The 24,457-nt window shown below is 62.8% G+C and overlaps 1 protein-coding gene across 5 annotated transcripts in view; it reads right to left on the bottom strand.

Annotated features, from left to right (window-relative positions):
- The window catches only part of CAMSAP1 (calmodulin regulated spectrin associated protein 1), a 50,446-nt gene that overhangs the window by 12,888 nt on the left and 13,101 nt on the right, over positions 1 to 24,457 (bottom strand). For 2 of the 5 annotated variants that reach the window (XM_021081208.1, XM_021081209.1), the window contains exons 3-9: positions 17,436 to 17,698; positions 16,554 to 16,715; positions 10,426 to 10,506; positions 9,606 to 9,638; positions 7,199 to 7,340; positions 2,938 to 3,077; positions 2,754 to 2,850 (exon numbers count right to left, since the gene is read on the bottom strand). In XM_021081208.1, the coding sequence (XP_020936867.1) occupies positions 2,754 to 2,850; positions 2,938 to 3,077; positions 7,199 to 7,340; positions 9,606 to 9,638; positions 10,426 to 10,506; positions 16,554 to 16,715; positions 17,436 to 17,698 (918 nt within the window). The remainder of the gene's footprint in view (positions 1 to 2,753; positions 2,851 to 2,937; positions 3,078 to 7,198; positions 7,341 to 9,605; positions 9,639 to 10,425; positions 10,507 to 16,553; positions 16,716 to 17,435; positions 17,699 to 24,457) is intronic. The other 3 variants (XM_021081210.1, XM_021081211.1, XM_021081212.1) reach the window with 2 other exon arrangements.

Here is a 24,457-nt window from a genome sequence, read left to right as displayed (position 1 = left end):
GGTGAGGGCAAGGAGGGGGTTCCCAGCACCTTGGGACGGGGTGGCTGCCCTGCACCCCCGGAGCTTGAGGAGACCCAGGAGAATGACAGGGACAGCAACGGGCAGTGACACACACTGGGGGGAGAGCTAAGGCTGACCCAGGACAAGGATCAGGAGGCCAGCTGCCAGGAGGCAGCCACGTGGACCCTGACCCACGGGCCTTGAAAACCTCGAGCCTCAGACCCCCTGGAACTCTGCGAAGCCGAAGCAGGCCCCCCGCCCCAGGCCCTGCCTAGGGGACCTGGCCGGGCTCCCGTCCCGGCCACCAGGTCTCTGTGCACGGGCTGGACCTGAGAGCGAGACCAGTGGGGCTGAGCCACAGCCAGAGTCCTGGATCAGGGCAGGGTGCTGACCTGGGAGGATCCCCAGACACGTGGCTCAGGAGGGCCCGGCCCGTGCAGCACACGGCTAAGCAGCCCGGCCCCGACCACGTGAGGGGCCACCACCACCTTGGGATCGCTGATCCGCCAGAGGGTCGAGGAGCCCAGGGCAGGCCACCCACACGGAGGCGTCCGGGCTGCCTCCGGCCCGAAAGGGCCGCATCGACATGGATGAGACCACAGTCAGGACCCGAGGAGCAGGAGCGGCGGCCGAGGGCCTGGGCGTGAGGGACACAGGGACGGAACGTGGCCTCCCCAGGTGAACAGAGGCAGCCAGCGAGTCCCAAGCGAAGAAACCAGGAAGGGGCCGAGCCAGGTCTGCACCTGGACCCGGTGGTCCGGCAAGAGCCCCAGGAGCGAGGACCCGAAGGCCAAGGCCAAAGCGCATGCAAAGGACCCCAAGTCCCTCCCCACAAGCCTCTTCTCAGGGGCACTGAGCACGTCCCAGACGGTGGATGCCACGCAGGAAGGGCGCCTCCCAGGGCCCAGGCCGTGGAGGGATCGGGGCGGGAAAGAGCCCCACAGCCTAAGGCAGGTACCCGCAGGAGGGGCACGGGCAGGACCACGAAGAACCACCACCTTCAAAATACGAGGCCCGGCATGTGCTGGACACAGCTGAGCCCGCGTGCCCCGCTCACAGGACGCCCAGCGACCGCATGTTCAAGCCGTGCATCAGGCACGCACGCGGTCACGGCGCAAGCTCAGCACTTCATCCCGAGATGAAGGGACGCCTCGGGACTGGCTGCACAGGGCCCAGCACCATATGCAGCCGCACGGGGACCCCGATGACCGCGGATGGGAGAAGGGAGGCCTGAGCTAGGTGAGCAGACGGGTGGATTCAGACGGTGGACAGATGCCACTGGAGGCCATCAGCCCCACCACACAGGCACAACAGGCCACACACAAGGTGATGGAGGTGACAGAGGCTGGAATGGCCCCGAACAGGACAGGAGGCCACAGGCACAGACGCGCCCCCACAAGGCTCCACGGGGCCAGGGCTGAGCCCCAAGCCTGGCGCCAGTTCGCGGGAGGCCCACTGCCCCAGGCTCCGGTGAGACAGGTGCACACTCTGCCTGTCCACAGGGCTCGGCTCGCCTCCAGCCAGAGATCAGAGAGCGTGACCTGGCAGCACAGGACCCACGGGACAGGAGGCAGGCGGGGACACCCGACGGGGGTACAGGCTGGGCCCATGAGACCCACCAGACATGCCCCAGCCCAGGGCGCGCTGCCTCCTGGGTGGGTCCCACTCTCGTTCCCAAGATGAGAGGCTGCCCGCAGGAGGCTGCCTGCCGCTCCCTGTCCCACTCAACAGCCTCCACGCAGCCCTCCCCGCCTCTGCAGTAAAGCAGCTCATCTCCCGGAGGCCGGGCCCCAGGTCCGGGCTCGGGTGCATTTCCTGGCTGGGCCCCAGTGCCAGCTGGTGCTCGGGGTGAATCAACAGGAGGGAGGAAGCCAGGGCTCCTGGGCAAGCGGCGAGGTCCCAGGGCCCACAGAGGTGCAGACACCACGGTGGGAACGGCGGGAGGGGCCTCTCAGGAGAGGACACGTCTCCCCCAGGTTCTGGAGCCCTGATGGGTGGGCGAGGAAGCTGGCCTGTGCCTCTGCCCAGCCCTGGCCCGGGGGGAGGGTCCGCCTCGCCGACACGGTGGGCACGCGTGTGCGTCCCTTCGTGCTCACTCCTCCAGAGCATCTATGCCTTGCTGGCCCCACGTTCACGAGGCGCGTCTTCCTCTCACCTAGACGGGGCGCGCTGGCGGGCTCGGGGCCCCGCCGAGCTGGCGGGGGCGTTCTGCGGCATCGTCCAGCCCTGGGGGCTGCTTGGTTTTTTTCTTTTTTTAACTCTTTGCATCATCTTTCCATGAAAAAAAGGTCTGAATTTTAATGTGCTAATTACTGCTCTTCTCCTCTGCAGCTCAAATTTTTATATTCTTCCTAAGAAACCACAGGCACGATGGCCTTCTCCCGTGTCGTCCTTTAACGTTTACGGATTCGCAAGGCTGGCAGCTCATTTTACCCTGTGGTAAAACCGACTCTGTTCCTCCTTGTTACAGGGGCAAAAATCAGAGCCACGGGGTGAGGCTGGCATCAGGGAGAGTACCTCCTGCCACGGAGCCGCACCGGGGCCACCTGGGACCTCCTCCCCAGCGACCCCACCGGCCCCTGGACCTGGCGCTGTGGGACAAGGACGGCCGCCGCCGGGGACCCGGGCCGTGCCAGCTCTTGGTCCCCGAGAGGAGCCCCGTGCTGTGCAGCGAGCAGCCGGGGGGGCCGCCTTCGGGGACTGCACCTGGCCGCGCAGAGCCAGCGGCCGCCGCTCGGAGGCCTGCCACTCACCGTCTTTCAGCTCGTGCACGTCCCTGGGCTGAACGAAGTCGGGTTTGACGTTCTCAAACCACCAGAAGAGCTCAGCGATAAAAACCATGACGTTTGGCTAAAAGGAAAACAGAAAAACCGAAGACACATAAGCAGCTTTTCCGCACACGGCTTTAGGGCTGTGCGCTCAAGGATTCACTCGTACCTTCAGCACCAGGGGCGCGTAGAGCACGTCTTCCAGGGTGAGATAAAAGCACCTGTTGAGGTACTCGTTGGAGAACTCTCTCAGCAGCCGGATGTTGTACAGACTGTCGGCCATCGACGGCACCTCCTTCAAGCATATATCTGAGAGGCAGAGAGACACGCGGATTCACTGCAAAGACATCGGGCTTCACACGTGTGTGTGCGCATGCGTGTGTCTTGAGTGTGTGTGTGCATAACTCTGAACTGAAAACATCTGAAATGAAGGTAGAGGTGCTGTCTTAAGAGGCAGCAGCAGGAAGAGATGCAGACGTCAATCGTAAGTAATGCTAAACATGGAAAGAAAACATCTACGAAGAAAGGAAAACTCTCCAGGACGTGAACTTAAGTGCTAACATCTAAAAAGCACACAGAACTTAGCTGAAATTTACACCGGGCTTCCAGCATTGCACGAACAGGAACAACTCCCTTTCTGTCTAAGGGCCCCGGCTGCGTCGGGCCAGCCCACGCTCAGCCGAGCTGCTCTTCCAGCCCTTCTCCTGCTTGTCTCCATGACCTGGAGAGGGCAGCCCAACGCGGGGCCCCCTGGCTGATGCACAGGGCAGCACGGGAACACTCCTGAGCCCCAGCGTCAGCAGGCCGCACAGCAGAAGCCTCCCTCTGCTGCCCAGAGGCGCGTGCAGGACAGCCTCGCCTTCCCGCTGCTCTGCAGGAGGCCAGGCCCCGGCCCGGGACCAGTCCATGCCAGCCCCGGTCCATGCCGGCCGGACGGGCTCTGCGGAGGGAGGCGGCCCCCCGCACAGGAAGCACGACGACACCCAGAGACAGCTCAAGACCGAATGTGAAGTGGCTGTGCCGAGACGACCCGACCTGGCCTAAGAGAGGAAACGAGTAAGACCAGAGACACAGGCCTTCTCTGAGGATAACTGCTCCCGGAGGAGTGTGTGCGGAGCGCCGACCTGCAGTCTCCGCAGACGCTGCCTGCGCAGCATCCGGGCCGTGCACGCGAGCTCGGAGCTCGAGGGAACCTTCCACGAGCCGAGGAACCGGGTGCACTGCCACTGCTAAGAGACGGTTCCTTTCTCGAGTTCTGACCACGAAACACGACAACATAAAGATGCGGCTCCAGGGGCTCTGCACCCAAGGGCGCACTGGCCGGCCCACAGCCACCCCCCGCTTCCTCTCCTGTGAAACCCTGCTCTCACCTTGCCTTGCGCTGCTCATCTTTTTCTTGCTGACTTGTAGGAATTCTCTGTGTATTACGGTTGCAAAACAATTGTATAAAGATCCTTTTTTTTTTTTTTTTTTTTTTTTTTTGTCTTTTAGGGCCGCACTTGCGGCATCTGGAGGTTCCCAGGTCAGGGGTCCAATCAGAGCTACAGCTGCCAGCCTGCACCACAGTCACAGCAACGCCAGATCTGAGCTGTGTCTGCGACCTACACCACAGCTCCCGGCAACGCCAGATCCTTAACCCACTGAGTGAGGCCCGGGATCGAACCCACAGTCTCATGGACGCTAGTCAGGTTTGTTACCACTGAGCTATGACGGGAACTTCACAGATATTTTTTATGGACATAGTTTATCATTTAATTCTGTTTGTGATGTGTCTCTGTCACCACGCCGAATTCTCATATGGTTGAATATAAGGCTCTCCTATTATTTGTCCTATTTTATAATTTAATCCATCCCAACACTGATACCATAAAAACATTTTCCTATATTTTCCTCTCAAAGTTGCGAAATTTTGCTTTCCCAGCTGAGTTCTTGCGTCCAAGGAAGGGGCTGGTGTCACGGGGTGGGGGCTCTGACTGTATCTCCCCACAGACGGCACCTTGGCCCCCAGCCTCACCAGCGTCCCCTCCCCGGGGCTGAGCTCACGGCGCAGAAGGCCTGCAGCTCCTCCTCCAGGACGTCCCACGGGACCTGCCATCCAGGCTGGCAGGGGCGGCGCCCACCCTCCTCTCGTGCTGCTCCTGCAGTCCGGCAACCTGGGTCCCCTGACAGGTGACCAGCTTGCCATCTGGGAGCGTTCCTGGGCCTGTCGGCTGCGCCTCCTCCCTCCCCGATCCGGTGGCCTGTCAGGGTCCAGACACGCCGCCTCCTCCAGGATGGACCCTGCGATTCCGCCTCCTGCGCTGGCTGGCTTCCGACCAGGGCTGCCAGGAGACTACGCTTCACTTGGCTGCCCTCAGCGTTTGGTTTGCTTCTGTGTTCTTTCCAAGCACGCCGCGGTCAGCCCGGTACACTACGGGCTGAACTCCTTGTCCAGAACACGCCCCGAGGTGACCTGCTCCCGGACCTGCCACCACCTGCACCCTGAGCTCCGGCGTGTGTGTCGTCCACTCAGCAAACACCCACCGGGCACCGACTCGGCCCGACCCTGCCTTAGCGGGCTGGGACGTGCCAGGGACCAAAGCAGGCGAGAACGCCTGCTCCTGCAGAGCTCCCGCTGGAAAAGCTCCACTGGGATTCCCACTTTGATCCAGGAAACGCTTTAAAGCATCTCCTTTGGTTTGTGAGCAGTGAAGATTTGAGGGTCTGGAGAAGGACGCCGTGTGCTGCTGCTGCTGCGGGAACTAGCAACTCTCTGCAGTCTGCGCAAGTTGTTCCATCAAGACCGTTTCTGTAGGGCGCCCACGCTTACGTGTTTTATTTTCCATTCTTATTTAGTTTCTGGCTGCGCTCACGGCACCTGGAAGTTCCCGGGCCACAGATCGAACCATCCACAGCCGGCTGGATCCTCAACCTGCTGCAGCACCAGGGAACCCCAAATGCTCATTTTAAAAGAGCAGGCTCCCAACAACAGTGCACTGCACCCAGCCTGCCCCCCGTGTGCTCAGACCCCCGGGCCTCCCTCCACTCTCACCTGCCTCACGGCCAGGTCTATACTCAAGCCACCGGGGCAGCTCAGCTCCCTTCCCCCCGGCACTCTGTCGGGTTTGAAAACCCACTTTGCGTGCTGCCGGCAGAGCAGTGAGCGCCACACGCCCCCGCCCCCAGGGGCTTCTGTTTCCTAGTCCACGACTCTCTCGCCCTAGTAACTCCTTTTGTCCTAAGACCCCAACAGACAGGTGAGAAGCAAGCAGGGCAAAGCCAGAACTACCCGAGTTGGGAGCGGCGAGGCCGACTGCAGAGAGCCCCTGGGAGGGAGGGAGGGAAGAGCCAGGGCCAGGCCGGTGCGCACGAGCGCCCCCTCCCGAGGCCCTCCTTGGAGGGCGGCAGCACCGGAGAGCCCTGTGCTCACATTCAGACCCCTGCGGCCCCTGCCGGCCCCAGGCAGCGCCTCCTCTGCGTGGCAGGCGTGCCCGGGCTGCGGACGTGCTCCCACGGCCACGCTCCCCTCAGCCCTGCCGAGCAAGGCCCACGAGCCTCAGGGCCCAGACTCGGTCTCGCCCGGATCCCCTACGCCTCGGCCCCCTTCCACCCGTGAGGCCGCCTGGCGGCTCCCTCCTCCTGAATGGCCAGGGCGTCGGGCGAGCCTCCGGGTCTCTCCTGGCCGGCGCTAGGTCCCCTGGTCCTTTCCAGGGCCCTGGTCACGGCTCCCAACCACACACGGCCCCACGGGCCTGCGGCAGCCAGCATCCACTCAGGGGCCCTCGCTCAGAGACGCAGGCCCTCCTGGAGCCGGAGGCGCCCTTTCCTTAAGGGCAGCGGTGCGTCCTAGAACCCCTCAGCCCAGCCCTCTGCGTGTGGTCAGGAGCAGGGGCAGCATCCGCTCAGTGCCCGCAGCGAGTCTGGCAGATTCCCATGCGGCTGGCAGTTGGGGCATCTGTCGACCTGGCCCCTCCCTCAGGGAGAAGGATGCTTAGCAAAACCTCCATCAGAATGCGGTGCCCACGGTCCCTGGACAGGCACCCTCGCCACCCCTCACACCTCTGCCCATGGCCAGGTGTGAGCGCCACCACGTGGCGACGCCGCCAGCCCCGAGCACGCAGGGATGGCTCGCGGTCTGTAAGCCGTCGGCATCTGCCCTGGTCTCCCGTCCCCAAACCACAGCCTCGTCCTTTTAAGCCGCCTGCAGCATGAAGGACAAGGTCCGAGCCCCTGAGACGGACGGACGAGTGCCTGACACACGACCCACGTCCCCCAGAGTCCATGTTCTCCGCCCGCTGAACGGCCCGCGTGCGGCCTGAGACCTGCCCGGCTGCAGCTCCCCGGCTGGAGCCAAGGACTCGGTGACCCTCCGGCGTTTCACCGCCGTCCCCGGGGCAGGCCCACCGTCCTCTGGAGGCCCAGGCCCGGCCAGAGGGACCCTCTCCACGCACCGTCCAGCTTCATCTGCTCCGGGCAGTAGTAGTGGACCACAGCCAGGAGGGCGGCCCCGTCACTGCCATCCCTCATCAGGTCCTCCAGCAGCGGGAAGTGGGGCGGCTGCCTCGCGGACAGGTGTTCTCGGCGGTAGCGCACCTGCAGCGGGGAACAGGAAGAGGGTCACGGCGCGGGCAGCCCACGTGCCGTGACGGCACCTGCACCACCACGACCACGGGCAGGCCGTGAGGTCTAGGGTCAGCAGAGCTCCTGCCGCACAACTCGGAGCAGCCGAATCACGCGGAAGAGCCCAAATGCCCAGACGGCACACTCTGCCTGGCCCGCCGTCAAGATTCAGTGGTGGGGCTTTGTGGCCACACCGGGTGACAGCAATGAGCTGCTAGGGACACCAGGGCCACCTCGCTCTTCGGGGCCACGCAGGCCCAGGGGAGGAGGCAGGCGGCCCTCCACGCAGAGGCCCGTGTACCATGAGCCTGAGAAACAAGTTTCCAGGGGAGCATCCGAACCCCTGCAAGACCCGCACTGCCGCTGCTTTTCGCAAAACGACCGGCATCACCCCGGCCGCTGGGAAAAGCAGGGGGGGCAGGGGAGCACCGTCACCCAGCCCGAGGGGTCGGCAAGCCAGGTCGGACCCAACGCCACCAAACACACCAACCCGCCCCCGGCAGGTGCACGGGAGCGTCAGGAACCCGCGTGCAGGCAAAGTGCGCCCGGCAGAGGCACGGGGGTCAAGGTCTCTGCTCGCTGCCTGGGTCTTTTGAGCCCCCGCTGCCGCCAGGCCCCCCCGCAGGGAAGCGTGGCGTTTCCCGCAGCCGCCTTCTCCCCAGGGAGGAGGACACAGCGCCAGCCCCAGGGAGAAAGCCCGCCACCCGCGGACCTGAGAGCCGCTCAGAGCTCAACCCTACGAGCGCTGCCCCGCAGCCTGGGACCCGGAGTCGTCGCCCAGCGAGGGCACAGGGCAGGGCGGTCAGCACTGGCCTCTGGGCAGAACCCTCAGCCTGTCCTCCTCCACTTCGGGTCACTGGCCCCGGCTTCGACGTGGCCTCTAACTTGTTTCTCGGGCTCGCATGCAGGGCACGAGGCATGCGCAGGCTCCACGCACAGACAGACAGCACACAGGCGAGCACGGCATGCAGGGAAGCGCGTGTTCTCGGCCGAGGATGGACGGCAGCACGCGAGCCCGGGAAGGGACCCTGCCAGGCGGCCCTGCTCGGAGGAAAGCCTCACGGGAGGAAAGCTGAAGGGTCTCTGCCTTGGGTCACATCTTCCAGCTTCCAGAAAACTCTCACCCAAAACCCTGCCTCCTGTCGGGCCCTACACTTCTGACGGTGGCTGCGGTGAGCCTCAGAAGGGAGCAGGTGGCTCTGGGGCCTTGGGGATTTAAGACTCCGTGGAGAGGAATGTAAACACCCATCCAGACGCGTCCCCCTCTGGTAGCGAGACATTCCAAGGAGCAGCAGACGTCGCCACGGCCACAAACGGGGCTGTTTCTCACTGCTCACACAGATCCCGCTTACAGCCTGGATCCACGGTTCCTCCTTGATGACAGAATGCTAAGGATGTTTGACCCAAATAACTAAACTAAAGGGACAGGCAAAAGGAGTGGGCAAAACAATTCGTTCTCCAACATTCCATTGTAAAATGGACCACCTGGAGTGGCAAGAGTTTTGCCGCAGGACAGTGTGACAAACGGGTCCTGCTTCCAGAGTGCGTCGCCAAGGGGGGCAGAGCCAGACTGCAGGGCCAGGTCCTCGGGGCAGAAACATCGGGGAAGAACAGCAGCCGAGGGGAAACCAGACGGCGGGGCCCTCCTGGGCCCTGTCGGGGAGGGGGGGCTCTGCCTTCACCTCTCAGCTCCCCCTGGGCCCCGTCAGCAGGGGGGGGCCTCTGCCTTCACCTCTCAGCTCCCCCTGGGCCCCATCGGGGGTGGGGGGGGCTCTGCCTTCACCCCTCAGCTCCTCCTGGGCCCCGTCAGTGGGGGGGAGCCTCTGCCTTCACCTCTCAGCTCAGCAGTGGGGGGCCTCTGCCTTCACCTCTCAGCTCCTCCTGGGCCCCGTCGGGGGTGGGGGGGGGCTCTGCCTTCACCTCTCAGCTCCCCCTGGGCCCTGTCAGCGGGGGGGACCCTGTCCTCTTCCTCTCAGCTCCTCGGTAAAGAGAGGACTGAAAGTCCACAGAGGACACACAAAACCGCCTGTAAATTTACTCTGCCTGTCGTTGGCTCTAAAACGCCACTGAGTCCCCACGGGCCTCGCCCCGTCCACCCTGCCCAGAACCGGGCTGCTCCGGCACCACCACCACACGGGGAGGACAGTCCACAGAGAAACGGCCGCGCGCGGTTTTGGATGGAAGCAGGTGACGGCGACAGGACGGCTGTCTGGGCGGCGGCAGTGCGAGGTCACTTACGGGCACTAACTTCCAGTACCACTTGGAGGGAGACTGCGGGAGGCGCGGGAAGGAAGGCAGGAGAAGAGGTCAGCAGGGCCAGCTGCGTGGGGACCAGGAGCCCCGCCCCAGCGCTCACAGGACGGGCGGGCGTCCTCGAGGGACAAGGTCTGTCCGGTGCCCGCGGCCCGACATGCCGCCTGGCAGATGACCGCAGTGGACGGCCACCCGCGCGACACCAGCCGCTGCGCGAGCAAAGGACGCTCTGGATGCGCACGCGGCTGGCCACCAAGAGCGAGGGGCCCCGACCACACTCGGGGAGAGGCTCGGCGAGCGCCCCCTGCCCACCTGGGGAATGGGGAGGCCAAGGGAAGGGGGTCGAGACAATCCCTGGAGTCCAGGGGGAGGGAGGGGCCGGGGACTCGCTCGCTCCGCAGCCCAGGAGCGGCGGGCAGGCGGCAGGCCAGGCCAGGCCGGCCTCGAGGACGCGGCTTCAGGCCCGCAGGTCGGGAAGAACAGGACGGGAGGGCTCATCTCCCTGGTCCCCTGACGGGGGCCTGCCTGAACCCCACGCCAGGCTCCCGGCCCGTGAGGCTGCGAGGGCGCCCCGGCGGCGGGCCTGCCCCTCCTGTGCTGGCGGCTAGAGGCCCCGCACACCCTTCCGTCCCTTCCTCCTGAGCGTCGGGGGCCCCCACCCGCCCCAGGAGAAAGGGCGCCAGGGCAGGCGCCGGGCACCCCCCACAAGGGGCAGGCGAAGGGGCGAACAGAGCACGACTGAGCCGATTCTTAAACCGAGAGCCACGTCGGCGGGCACGTTCCGGGAGGGACGGTTACCCTTTACCTTTTGGTGAGCTGGGCTTTCCAGTACCTGCTGCTTTAGCTTAGCGTCTTTCTCTGTTAGCTCTCTCATTTTAAGATTGACCTAAAGCAGAGGAAAGCACACGCGTTACAAAGGCGGCGCTGCATCTCCCCGCCCCACCCAGAGCCCGCCCGCCCGCCGGCCGCCGCTGGAACCCTCGAGGCCGAGGACGCACCTGCACGACGCGCTCCCCAGGACCTGTGCCTCGACGGGACCCGGAAAGCCCGCGTGGCTCTGAGCGCCGGAGCGCTGCTCTCCACGGGTGACAGGCTCGTCCCCGACAGCAGAGGCGGCCGACGGCCGGTCCTGCTGACACCCCCCGACGCCTGCGGGCGCGCCTGTGCCCTGACCACCGGAGTAACCCTGCGAACTCCCGCCACACACCCGCGAGCAACGGATGCAACGGCTCAAAACCCAAAGCCGTCTCTTCAGGAATTATGACCTCAAAGAGGAGGCCAGCACGGCAATGGCGGAACACCTCCACGGAGAGACGCCGTCCCGCCAACAGGTCCGGAGCAACCCCGCAGCCCCGAGCAGCCGCTGCCTCAACAGCAGCCAGTAAGTCAGCTCGTGCGAATCAAACTGAGAACGCAGAAAAACGGTTTTTTAAAGGATGAAAAAACCAGGAGTTCCTGCTGTGGCTCAGGGGCTAACAAATCCGAACGGTCCGTGAGGACGTGGGTTCGATCCCTGGCCTCACTCTGCAGGTTAAGGATCCGGCGGTGCCGTGAGCTGGGGTGTAGGTCGCGGACGCGGCTCGGATCCTGTGGTGCTGGGGCTGTGGTGGAGGCCGGCGGCTGCAGCTCTGACCAGACCCCTAGCCTGGGACCCTCCATATGCTGCGAGAGCAGCCCTAAAAGGACAAAAAAAAAAAAAAAATCAGTATAAATTTTAAAATAAGTTCATTGAGTTTAGCTGGCTGTAAGTGTTCACTATAAAATCTAGGCGGTTGGTACAGCGTTCTCAGTTTAACTCTTTCAACTTTTCTGCATATTAAAAATTTTTCATAATAAAATACTGGAAATAAAATAATTTAGAAAATTCGTTTCTGCCGTAAACGAGAGAGCCAGCTTCCCAACGTGGGAAGGATCTTCTGACTCGACAGACTGTGCTGTCAATGAGCGGGATTTTGGAAACGCGGCAGCAGTGGGAGGAGCCACGCGCCCCGTGAGACCAGAGTGAGCCCATTCCCCGCGCGACAAGGCCCCGGACCCTGGAGACCAAGCGAGTGCCCGGGCCAGGGGCCACACGAGCCCGACAAGAGAGGACACACAAAGCGCACGGGCTGGTGTCTAGAGTCTACTCTCTTGTGAGAGAATGCCTTCACTAATCAAAAGACAAACAATCCAATTTTAAAACAGGAAGGATCCGAACAGACGTTTCTCCGGAGAAGAGCGGCGAGCGGCCAGGAGGCACACGAGCCCAGCGCCACCAGCCGGGAAGCGTGACTCCAAACCACAGGCCCTCCTCCCGCCCTGCGGGACGCCTGCAGCATCTACACCCAGAACACGAGCGCCGGCCAGGATGCGGAGAAGCAGCCCCGCGGGTGCAGCCGGCGGGACACAGGTGGGCGGCGCCGTGGGGACAGCTGGCCAGGCCTGTGGGCTGTCGGTGCCGGTGTGACCCGGCGGCTCCATCCCCGACAGGCCACACGCGCGCGTGCGTGGACGTTCAGCAGGGCCCACGATGGCCAGGAGCAGGACCCGAGTGCCCGTCGGCTGAGGCTGGATGAGCAGCGCTCGGCGTCACCCAAACGACCGAGTGCTGGCACCACGCGAAGGGACAGCAAAAGAGCCGCAGCAGGACACGGCGGGGGGACGCCAAGCCGAGCGGGAGGCCAGGCGCCGCAGACCACACACGGTAGATGCCACCGAGGTGGGATGCTCAAACGGCCAGGTCCAGAGACAGGATGCGGGCCGGTGGCGGCAGGGCTGGGGAGCGGAGAACAGCCAGCACCCACGGATGGCCCAGCATCCTTTCAGGCTGTGAGAAAAATGTCTGGCATCGGTCGTGACTGCTGCATAACCTAGTATCTTAAAAAATGCTGAACGTACACTTTAGTCAATTCCACGGCAGGTGAATTATATCTCAACTTTTTTTTTGGGGGGGGGTCATGCTTGCGGCATATGGAAGTTCCAGGCCAGAGATGGAACCCACACCACAGCAGCGACCTGAACCACTGCAGTGACACCACCAATCCTTAACCCACTAAGCCACAAGGGAACTCCACATCTTATCTTTCTAAAAAAGTCAACTGATAATGGTTTCGAATTCCACATCTCAGGTAACCTCCAAGAAAGCTACCCCTCGCCATGCTTTGGGGCAGACTCAAAGAAGAGGTACGTGATGGAGCTCCTGCCGCGGCACAGCAGTTAACGGAGCCGACTTGGATCCATGAGGATGTGGGTTCGGTCCCTGGCCTCGCTCAGTGGGTGAAGGATCCAGGTTGCTGTGAGCTGTGGTGCAGACCCAGAAAGAGGGCAGGCCACAGGATCCCGTCTCTACCAGAACCCAGAAGAGACGCAACTAGTCTCGGGGGGAAGGGAGCCATCAGCGGCTATCCGGGCCGGGCAGACTAAGTGCAAGGAGCCCAGAGGAACCGCTCGGGGATGGGAATGCTGCCTTGGTTGGGAACGTGAAACCCAGAGCCGGCGTCAGGATTCAAGGAACCGGGTCCATTTACGGCACACGTCACGTTTCGGGAAAGCCGGGGGTGGGGTGGGGTCTGTGAGAGATTCAAGCCACGGGCTGGGTGTCAATAAAAAATGCCAAGAGCCCCAGCAAGACGGTCCAGGGAGAACTCCAGCGCTCCCGGGACAGAGGCCGGCCCAGACACCGGCGGGCGGGCGGGCCCCGGGGAGTGGTGCTCCCCCCGGGGCCCGAGCGTGGGCTTGTTCAGAAGCGGGAGGCGTGGGCCTTTCTGGGTCGGGTCAGGTGCACTGCGGGGACCCCAGTGCAGAGCCAAGGGGTCTCTGAACAGCAGTGGAGGCGAGTCTCAGATGAGGGCGCGCAGGAGGCCTGTCCACAACCTCCGGGACTGCACAGGACCCGGAAAAGGCGGCGTGCACCCTGCTCGCAGCAGCACTCCTGGCCACAGCCAGACCCGGCAGCACGCCGAACGCCCAGCGACGGGAGCGGATCAAGATGAGAGGGCATCGCCATCCAGCCACAAAAAGACCTACTGATGCCATTTGCAGCAACACCGATGTAACCAGAGACTCTCACCCCACGTGGGGCAAATGAGACCACAGCGTGACCTCGCTCGGATGGGGAATCGGAGAAACAGCTGGACCGATGAACTTCCAAGAAGATTCGCAAACCACACTTCTGGCTACGGAAGGGGAAGTGCGGGGAGGGACCCAGAACCCGCAGAACCCGCAGAACCAGTGGGTGACAAGGACCTAGGACCCAGCCCGGGGAAATGGAGTCATACTCTGTGATGCCACTCGGGCAAAGGAGGCACCTGTGTGCCCGCGTGACCGGGTCACGTGCTGTACACCTGGAACCAGGGCAACAACGAGTCAGCTCTACCCCGATGACATTTTTAGAATAAAGGCTGCGGCGGGACCGTCTCTGCCACACAAAAGGAGACACGGGGGCCACCTGATGGCACCCCTGTGATTTCAGAGCTGCTGACGGGGGTGAAAACGCCAGGACACAGGGCCCAACAGGAGGAGGAAGGGGCCACACGGAGGACCCCGACCACCACCCCGGGCGAGAGCAGGCCAGGGGGTGGGAGAAGCCCTCAGGTAGCAACCCTGGGAACAAGGACCCAGGAGCGCCCGGAGACCTGCCACGGGCGCTGGGGAGCAGCCTCGCCAACATCACGCCTGAGTGAGAGCCTCAACCTCGGTGACGCCCAGCGACGTTCAGTGTAGGGCACAGCCGTCAGGCGGCCCGGCTCGGGAGCCGAGACCTCACCACAGATGGGGGCACCTCTCACCTGCCTCCGGGGACCGCCCCCAAGGGGGGCCCCGGGAAAGCACGGCTGGTGTGATGCCGAGAACCCGGCTGGGGAAGCTGCGGGCCGCAGCGGGCATGCAGGAGCCTCCTGACTCGAGAGAGCCTCCCATGGATGCTAAGGGAACAGAAGCACGGACCACAGGGCATCAAAGTACCAACGCTGGGCAAGGCAAGGGACGGTCGTGAGAAACTGCGGCGGGAACCGACCTGGGAGAAGGGGGCGCCGCCCGAGAAGGGCCCCCAGCTGCCGCGGACCTGGCCAAGGCAGGCCTCTCAACCACGCAGAGAAGTGGGGACCAGGGGGCCGCCCGGGAGCCGTAACCAGAATCTGTCCAAGAGTAAGTCAGGAGGCAGCGTCTGCTAGAGAAGGATCTGGAATCGGAAATGGTGCGTTTCTCGAAAACACGGCGGAAGCGCCAGAACTCACGGGAGAGGAGACAAAGCAGGGCTGCCGGCCCAGCAGCCGAGTCCTCAGGCGAACAGGCCACGACCCCCGGGGAGGCGCAGAGACACCCACAGCAACTGGGTGCAGCCTGAACACGTGAGCTCCCGGGCAGTGGGGAAAAGCAACGGCCGAGGCGCCCACGCAAAGGAGCAGCCCAAGAGAACAGGCAGCTCGGCCCAGAGGAAGACAAGCAGCCAGACAGAGATGCTTCTCTAACTTCAGCTCTGCCAGGGAATGAAGAAGTAACAGCAACAAGAGCTCTTCCTGTCTTTTCACAGCCGCACCCGCGGCAGGTGGAGGTTCCAGGCCAGGGATCAAATTGGAGCTGCAGCCGCCGCCTACACCACAGCCATAGCCACGCAGGATCCTTAACCCACTGAGCGGGGCCGGGGATTGAACCTGAGTCTTCATGGATACCAGTTGGGTTCGTTACCACTGAGCCATCATGGGAACTCCCCAGAAACTTCCATGTGCCATGAGGGCGGCCAAAAAAAAGCCTTGAAAAATAAACATCAGCGTCAACACAACCAGTGCCCACACGGAACCCGTGGGAAGGAAACGACCCAGAGCCACGGGGAGGTGGCGGCTCAGCCTGGGCGCCACCCTCGCCCCTCGCCGCCAGCACAGACCTGGGGAGACCCCGGCTGTGCCTTTCCGTGTGTGGGTCACACCCCAGCACATACACCCCAAGGGAACCGAGCGCGCTCTGCTGTAGAGCACGGCGGGTGGTGAGGTCATGGAGTCACGCCAGGCCTGCTCATCCACGGCGTCTACATTTTCTCTGATGACCCTGCCGTTTCTCTGCGAAGAGGGACGAAGTCAATAAAAGCTGTCAAAGGAGACGGGGGAGCTTCTGGCCCCAGGAAGGAAGCTCACGCTGGATTCAGGTCTAGGAGCCCAGCCTCCGTCTCCCACGCAGCCCGCACCGCTCCTGAGCACCGTTTTCCAGCCCCATTCTCGCGGGGTCCTTCCTGCGGGCACTGCTTCGTGAGGCCAGAGGATGCGGAGACGAGGTGCCCGCCACCCAGAGGCGGCCCTGTGGGCACTGGCCAGCTTCCCGGCCCAAACCAGGACCCGGAGGTCCCACAAGGAGGCCTGGAGAAGCCACTGCCTCGCTGCGGGAGAGGCCATCCAGGTTGCTGGAGGGTGAGGGTTTCCAGGCGTCTCTCAGGCCCCGATTCCCCTCACCTGCAGCCGGGCAGGAAGCCCAGTAAGGAGCAGGGCGGCCGTCCTGACTCCAGGAGGAGGCAGGCCCTTCGAGGGGCGGCAGCCAGACCCCGCCAGGCTCTGCCACGTGCTCCCGCTCACCCCGCGGGCTCTGACTTTACCCCGCCTCTTGGAACCTCGCAGGGGTCTGCCGCTCACACACCCGGCGAGAAGCCGCTCGTGTCCAGCGCCTCGGCCGTGCAGAGCCCCTGACGGGAGACCTCTGGCACACGAGCAGCTTGCGGACAACCGGAGGCTGCGGCCAGGGGCCCCGCTGACCACCCGCTCCTGAAAACGGACGCCAGGCGGACGGCGCAGGCGAGCACTGGAAGCTTCCAGACGTGGAAGGCACCTCGTAGCAGCAAAACGCCTCCGGAAACCAGACCTGTCGCGGCGCACGCGGGACCAAGACACAAAGGCCGCGCGCCGGGCTGCACCGCCCCGGCCCCGCGCCCGCCCCGCGCCCGCCCCGCGCCCGCAGGCGGCCGGGCCTCACCTTGTTGACCCAGAACACCATGGCGTCCTCCAGGTCGTAGGGCAGCTCCTTGGAGGCGCTGAAGGTGGAGAAGCGCTCGACGCTGGCCACCACCTTCTCGATGCTGATCATCTCCACGGTGTAGGCCATCATGAGGGCGTCCACCATGGCCATGTGGGCGCTCTGGGGGCACAGCACCGTCAGCCCCCGCGCCGCCCAGACGCCCTCCGCGTCCGCGGCTCCCCTCCCTCCGGACGAGCGGCTCAGGCCCCGCTGCCCGGCGGCCTCCTCGTCTGCGGCGTCCCTACGGCTCCGCTGGGGGAAGAGGCGCCAGGGGCCCTGCCAGGCTGTCGTGCTGGCTCCCCCCCGAACCCAGGAGCTTCCTGCCGCCCCGTAACACGCCATCCACAAGGGCCGGCTCAACACCACAGCGCGCGGCGCAGCCTGGGCCCAAGCACCGCGGCGGGGCTGGTGCGCAGATGCGCTCGGACCTGGAAGAGCCCGCAAGAGTGGCGCCAGTGGAGCAGCCTTCAGAGAAGGAGGGGGACGGGGCGCTCGGGGAGAAACACTGGACTGATTTCTGTACTGGGGCAAAAACACTTGTACGGAACACAGGAAACAATCGAACAGGTGAAGGCTCGGCGTGGACACTGCGGCAGCACAGGTCGCTGCTGGGGTGCGGGTTCAGTCTCTGACCCGAGAACTTCCAACGGGCCATGGGCACGGCCAAAAAAAAAAACAAGCCCAAAGGAAGCCCTGCCTCCCTTTCCCCAGAACAGCCACTGGCCCTCACGGCATCAGGTCCCGCAGCTTCGGGGGACTCTGTGGTGCTGCAGGGGGACAGGTGGCAGCCTCATCCGGTGCCCTCTGCCAGCCCCCCCCCCCACCGGCCGGGCCACTCACCATCTTTATGGGCGCGTGGCTGAGGTCGGGCTCCGTCACGGGGCTGTCATCACCCTCCATCACGTAAATCCCCTTCCGGGACAGAGCCTGGATGACAGACTGGTGGCCCTGCAGGGCAGCCACCTGGTCCCCTCTCAGGATGAGGCTGCAGACGCGGCAGTACAGCTCGCCGGACAGCAGGAGCTTGACCACCGGGGGCTTGATGTGCTCCTGCTCGTACTGGTCGGTGTAGAAGGGGTCCCGGAGGCCCTCGGGAACGTTATCTGCAGCGGGAAGAGGTCACCACATGAGCGCACGCGCCAGAGCCAGGCGGAGGGCGGGTGCCAGGAACACGGGCAGGCGACCAACCACGGCCACCCCGACCCTCCACCGGCAGACGCAAGCGGGCCACGCACAGCAGCTGGGGACACGGGTCACGCACAGTACTGAGCACCGTCCCCACCGCGAGCTCCAGGCGCATCTGTGCTGACGCGGGGGAAAGCAGCGGGGGTGGGGCCCAGGAGAGGCGGGACGAGTCGGGCCAGGGCCCCGAGGGTCACCGCGCACCAGCCCCGGGGAGGCAGCCAGGCGCAGCGCCTTCTGTTGGTGGAAGACCTTTAGCGGGAGCGCCAGGCCTGCTGCCGGGGCGTCACCCCCAGACACACGGCCGACCCCGCCACGCCCCTGCCTCCGTGAGCTGGTTGAGGAGTTGACGGGACAGAGGCTCGGGGACGGGCGTCTGCACAGACTCCTGCCTGGCATCCACCAAGAATCAGTAGCCAGAGCAGCCGCAGTGCTCTCGGGTCGGGGCCACGAGAGGAGCAGCGGACGCTGACAAGTCTGCAGTAAACCGGGTCAGAGCTCAAGGCAGAAGGGGCGGAGGGCGGCAGCTGGTCGGGCGCACAGAGGGTCACAGCACGAGGTCCCCTGAAGGCAGGACAGCGTGCAGACTGCGCAGGAAGGACGCTGCTAAGCACGTTGGCCTGGCCTTGACCAAGGGCCCCTCGTCCCTGGCCGGTCAGACCCCAGCCTCCAGCGGCAACGACGGACACCAAGGATGCCCATCGCCTGGGGCTGGGCTGGGCGAGGACGGAATCAAAGTCAAGACGAAGAGCAGGGCCTGGTGCCCCGTGAAACGCACGCTGGTGTCAGGGACCATTCTTACTACCCACAGGCTCGAGGGACTGTCAGGGAAGCACTGACCCTGCCACCGCCCATCACACTCTGTCCCGTCCTGTCACCCAGCAATGGGCCAGGAGCCCCGGGCACGTGCCCTTGCGGGGGCCACCCCAACCTGAAGCCTGAGACAGGCTCAAACGCAGCCCGAGGAAAACAAAGACCATGAGCCTCCGTCACCCGAGAGCTTCGGACACGGCCCGGGGCCAGCCCCACGCCAGACCGAGCCAGAAGGGCCTGCGGGCGCCCGGCTTCGGCTCGGCGCCTCGGACTGAGAACGCGGCTCCACGGCGCCGAGGAAGACGGCGGCTCCACGCAGGAGGAGGGGGCCAGCATCCCCGCGTGGGCGAGAACGCCCATCAAAACTGCCCCGAGGTCCCGCCCCACACCTGTCAGCATGGCCACCCTACCAGGGCCGCAGCTCCCCAAAGCGGAGAGGCTGGGGAGAAAGGGACCCCTCCTGCACTGCTGGTGGGACTGTAAACTGGTTCAACCCAACTATGCAGAACAGTACGGAGGTTCCTCAGAACGCTAAATACAGAACCACCACACGACCCAGCAACCCCACTCCTGGGCATATATCCAGACAAAGCGCTCCTTGAAAAAGACACATGCCCTGGCATGCTCATTGCGGCTCTATTCACAACAGCTAAGACATGGAAACAACCCACATGTCCCTCGACAGACGACTGGATGAGGAAGAAGTGGTATATATACACAATGGAATACTACTCTGCCGTGAAAAAGGACAAAATAATGCCACCTGCAGCAACATGGATGGAACTAGAGACTCTCATCCTGAGTGAATTGAGTCAGAAAGAGAAAGACAAATCCCATATGACATCACTCATGTCTGGAATCTAATAGATGGCACAAATGGACCTTTCCACAGAAAAGACACTCATGGATTCGGAGGACAGACTTATGGTGCCAAGGGGAAGGAGGAGGAGTGGGATGGACTGGGAATGTGGGGTTAATAGATGCAGACTATTGCCTTTGGAGTGGATAAGCAATGAGATCCTGCTGTGTAGCACTGGGGACTGTATCTAGTCACTTATGACAGAGCAGGATAGTGTGAGAAAAAAGAATGTATACATGTATGTGTGACTGGGTCACCTTGCTGCACAGGAGAAAATTGACAGAACGCCGCAAACCAGCTATGATGGAAAAAATAAAAATCCTGCGTATCCCTGCAGCTGAACTGCCTCAGCAAAGGAGGACAGAGAGCCTGTGGCGCCCACCCACTCTGCCACTGTCACGATGTGGTTGCGGGTTCGGTTCCTGCCCTCGCTCCGTGGGTTAAGGATCCGGCGTTGCCGTGAGCTGTGGTGTAGGTCGCAGACACGGCTCGGATCCCGCGTGGCTGTGGCTCTGGTGTAGGCTGGCGGCTACAGCTCCGATTGGACCCCTAGCCTGGGTACCTCCATGTGCCGTGGGAGCAGCCCAGGAAATAGCAAAAAGACCAAAAAAAAAAAAAAGAGAGAGAGAGAGTGAAGGAGGACGCAGCTCCCAGCCCTCCTACTTCTGGACCCTACCCACACCCACCTCTAGGCCAGAGACGCCAGGGCAGAGAGAGAACAGCTGCCAGCTGGCCCCCCCGGGCAGAGCCCACCGCCCCCCCACACACCAAATGAGCACCAGTAACAAAACCGCATCGTGACAGTGTCAGGGTGGGTGGGCGCCACAGGCTCTCTGTCCCCCTTTGCTGAGGCAGCTCAGCTGCAGGGATACGCAGGCTTGGCTTCTGGTCAAAAAGCCAGCACAGCAAAGGCAACCGTAAAAAACAAAAAGACCACCCATAGAATGAGAGACATCTTTGAGAACGATACACCCCACAAGGGCCTAATCTCCAAAAGACACAGACAACTCCTACAACTCGCCAGCAAAACAACACAGCGCCATCGAAAAACGGGCAGAAGACCTCAACAGACATTTCTCCAGAGAAAACTCACGGACGGCCCAGGCACACGAACGAATGCTCCGTGTCACGGATTATTAGAGGAGCGCAAATCCAAACTACAGCGAGGCCCCACCTCACACCTGTCAGCATGGCCCTCACTAACAAGTCCACAAATAAATGCTGGACAAGGTGTGGAGAAAGGGCACCCTCCCACACTGCTGGTGGGACTGTAAACTGGTACAAGCACTATGGAGAACAGCATGGAGGTTCCTCAGAAACCTAAATACAGACCCACCACACGACCCAGCAACCCCACTCCTGGGCATGTATCCGGACAAAGCGCTCCTTGAAAAAGACACACGAAGCCCTATGTTCCCTGCAGCTCTAGTCACAATAGCCAAGACAAGGAAACAACCCAAACGTCCATCAACAGATGAATGGATTCAGAAGATGTGGGAGGTGCTCCCGTCGTGGCTCAGCAGAGACCAATCTGACTCGCATCCATGAGGACGCAGGTTCGATCCCTGGCCTCGCTCCGTGGGTTGAGGATCTGGCGTTGCCATGACCTGTGGTGTGGGTTGCAGATGCGGCTCGGATCCTGTGTTGCTGTGGCTGTGATGGAGGCTGGCGGCTACAGCTCTGATGAGACCCCTAGCCTGGGAGCCTCCATACAATGCAGATGCAGCCCTAAAAAGATGGAAAAAAAGGGATGATGCAGTGTACACACACACACACACACACACACACACACACACACACACAAATGGAATACTACTCAGCCATAAAAAAGGACAAAATAAAGCCAATTGCAGCAACATGGATACAACCAGAGAGTCTCATACGAAGTGAAGAAAGTCAGAAAGAGAAAGACAAATACCACAAGGTATCTCTTACATGTGGAATCTACTATGTGGCACAAATGATGCACCTACAGAACAGAAACGGGTTACAAACATGGACAGCTGACTTGTGTTTGCCGGGGGGGTGTGGGGGAGTAGGATGGACGGGGATTTGGGGTTGGTAGCTGCAAACTATTGCATTTAGATGGTTAAGCAATGAGGTCCCACTGCAACACAGGGAACTGTGTCCAATCTCTTGGGTTAGAACACGTGGAACAGAATACGAACGCCAGAATGTGTGTCTATATACGGGTGTGGGCGAGAGAGACTGGGTCAAGCTGCTGTAGAGCAGAAATTAAAGGAACACTGCACACCAACTCTACTTAAAAAAAACAAAAGCCAGGAAGGGCGACGCCGGGGGGTCCTTGGCGGGGCGGGAGGGGGGGTGCAGATCACAGAGAAGAGGGGTGGATCAGGAACCCTGAACCCGTGGCTACTGTCCGGGATGCCCCAAGTGGCCCACGTGGGACCCCAGCTGAGGGCAGCGTGGCCCAGACACTGAGAGCTAACGAGCGCGGGCAGAAGGGAGGGCTCCCGAGGGTGCCAGGGATCCACCCACCAGAACCACGGCCCACAGCAGGCGGGGCATCGGGACCCACACCTCAACCTGACTCAACCACCTGCTTTTTAAAAAGTCAACCTTCTCTAGATGTCAACAGGACCCAGAGCCTCACATGTAAGAGTCAGAATGTCCAACACAGTCCAAATGCAGCCGATGAAGAAGACAGGGAGGAAGCCTACTGCTGCTGGGGCGAAGGCCACAGACCCCAACCCACAGCGACCCAGAGGCCGAAAGAGCCCGGCAAAGGGGCTCCTGCTGCGGCTCAGTGGACTCGGTGGTGCCTCGGGAGCACTGGGACGCAGGTTCGCTCCCTGGCCCCGGCACAGTGGCTCAAGGATCCAGCACTGCCGCAGCTATGGCTCCGGTCTCGACTGCAGCTCGGCTCTGATGCCTGGCCTGGGAGCTCCAAAAATGGAAGAAAAAAAAAAAGAACCTGCCAAAGACATCCGCAGGTGTACCCCCCACGCTCCAAGAGGGAAGAGCTAACATTCTGTAAGGGAACAAAAACCTAACACAGAGGAGGCGGCTGCTGCTGAGGAGAGGGCTGCAGAAAAGCCCCTCCCGGGGCCCCACCCGCAGCGCTGGCCGGGCAGGGGCAGGCGGCGGGACCCGGGGACGCCCTGGAACCCGGCTGGGGAGGGAGGCAGACCGGCCACCCCAACACCCCCCCCCGCCTCCATCTTGAGGCCCTGAGAGCAACCTGGGGACAGCCCCTCCCGGGGCAGGACAGGGCCTGGCAGGGGAGCGGCCCCGCGGGGCAGGACCGCTCAGCGGGAAGGCTGAGGAGCACGGCTGCGTGCGCGCTGAGGCCCGGGTCTCTGCCACCTGAGGCAGGACCCGCTCGGCTCACACCTCAAAGCCTCGGCCGGGCACTAACCGCAGCCCCTCTCCCCGGATGAGCAACGCTGCCCACGGCCAGCAGCCGGGATTCCAACCCAGGCGCCCGGGAGCACCCCCAGTGCCAAGAGACACAGGCGGAACCCCCTTACCCCGCAGGGCCGCCGATCGAAAGGCGACCAAACACACGGAGCGTCTCCCGGCAAGGTGGAGCCCGAAGCCAGACCGTTCGTCTAGCGTGACAAGTCCAAGGCGGCACAGACGTAACGGACCCGCCGGGGTGGGGTCACCAGAGGGCAGGGTCACCGGCCGCTCCGGGGAGCCAGGAACGAGGGGACGCTGCCCACGTCCAGGTTCAGGGACAGGATGTGGACTCCGGGACCTGACGAGGGAGCAGGGACCCCAGTAGCCCCCCACATACTCCGGGCTGGGACCCTCAAAGGCAGCACCCTAAAAAGAGGGACCCTCAAGGGGGGCAGCCCTTGACGGCCTCCGGCCCAGCTCTGAAGAACCCCAACCCGTGCCCTGGAGCAAAGGGTCAGGGCCCGTGGGGTCAGGAAGCAAACGTAGCCTCCTCCTGGAGGAAGGAAACAGCCCAAGCGTGACGCCTACGATGGTCAAATGCCTTAAACACGCAGCGTGGATGAGCAGAAGCAGGAAAGCAGAAAGACCAGGCATTGGCACCAAAGCCAGCAGACAAGCAGCGACAGAAGCAGGCCCCACCGCGCTGCCACCAAGGTGACGACAGCCTGGGTCAGCTGCTGCCACGGACCACAGCTAACACTCTGGACCCCTGGGGTTCTGAAGGCAAACCAGAGCGGGCGAGGGCACGGGGCAGAGCCCCTCTCCTCTCCTGGCTCTGCCAGAGCCGTGACAGAGGACTGGAAGGGAGCCCTGCAAGCCGGAGAGTCGGGGGGGGGGGGTCCCTGATCCCTGTCCCAGCCTCCTGCTCCCCGAACTGCAGTCACAGCACAGGCAGCCAGAGCACTAAGAGAACCCACAGAACTGGCCTGGGGGGCGTGAGGGGTGCCTGCTGTTCTCCCCCCTCCCCTCAGCGGGCTGCCCCAGCGGTGGCCCTGGCAGTGCAGAACCGCATGGTGACAGAGTGGGCAGCTGAAGTACAAAGCCAGAGGGCAAGGAGGAGGGTCCCTTGGAGCCAGAAGGCGTAGAAAGAGTCCCAGACCAGAGAGAGCCGGGAGAGGACCTCAGGCTCCCACGTGAACCTGCACAGCCGCGGGGCGTGAGTACGCGGGCGGGTCCAGGGGACAGAACTGAAACCACCGCCCACAGACGGCAAACCAGACTCTGGTCTGAGCCTGACGACGTTTACGGCCACCCAGCTGCCAAACAAGCCACCGAAAAAATTCCAACATCATCCCAAAGACGGTAGCAGCACCCAGAAGACAGCCTCACAACACGACATTCAAAATGTCCGGGACACAATCCATAATCACTCAACATACAAAGACAAGAAACACGACCCATTCTCGGGGGGAAGGAGCGTCAACAGCAGCCAGGCCTGAGGGACCCAGACCGCAGCTCTCACAGCACGGCGCTGCGGGGCCCTCCCGACACAGTGGACAGAGAGACACTGACAGACCAGCAAAACCTACTTCAAAAAACCGCCTTTCAGAAACGCAAAATACTTGTCAACGAGAAATTCAACAAC

Source organism: Sus scrofa, unplaced genomic scaffold, assembly GCF_000003025.6.
Source record: "Sus scrofa isolate TJ Tabasco breed Duroc unplaced genomic scaffold, Sscrofa11.1 Contig1206, whole genome shotgun sequence".
NCBI classification, from domain to species: Eukaryota; Metazoa; Chordata; class Mammalia; order Artiodactyla; family Suidae; genus Sus; species Sus scrofa.
The sequence above is the reverse complement of the archived record's forward strand: the minus strand, read 5'-3'. Positions and strand labels throughout refer to the sequence as shown.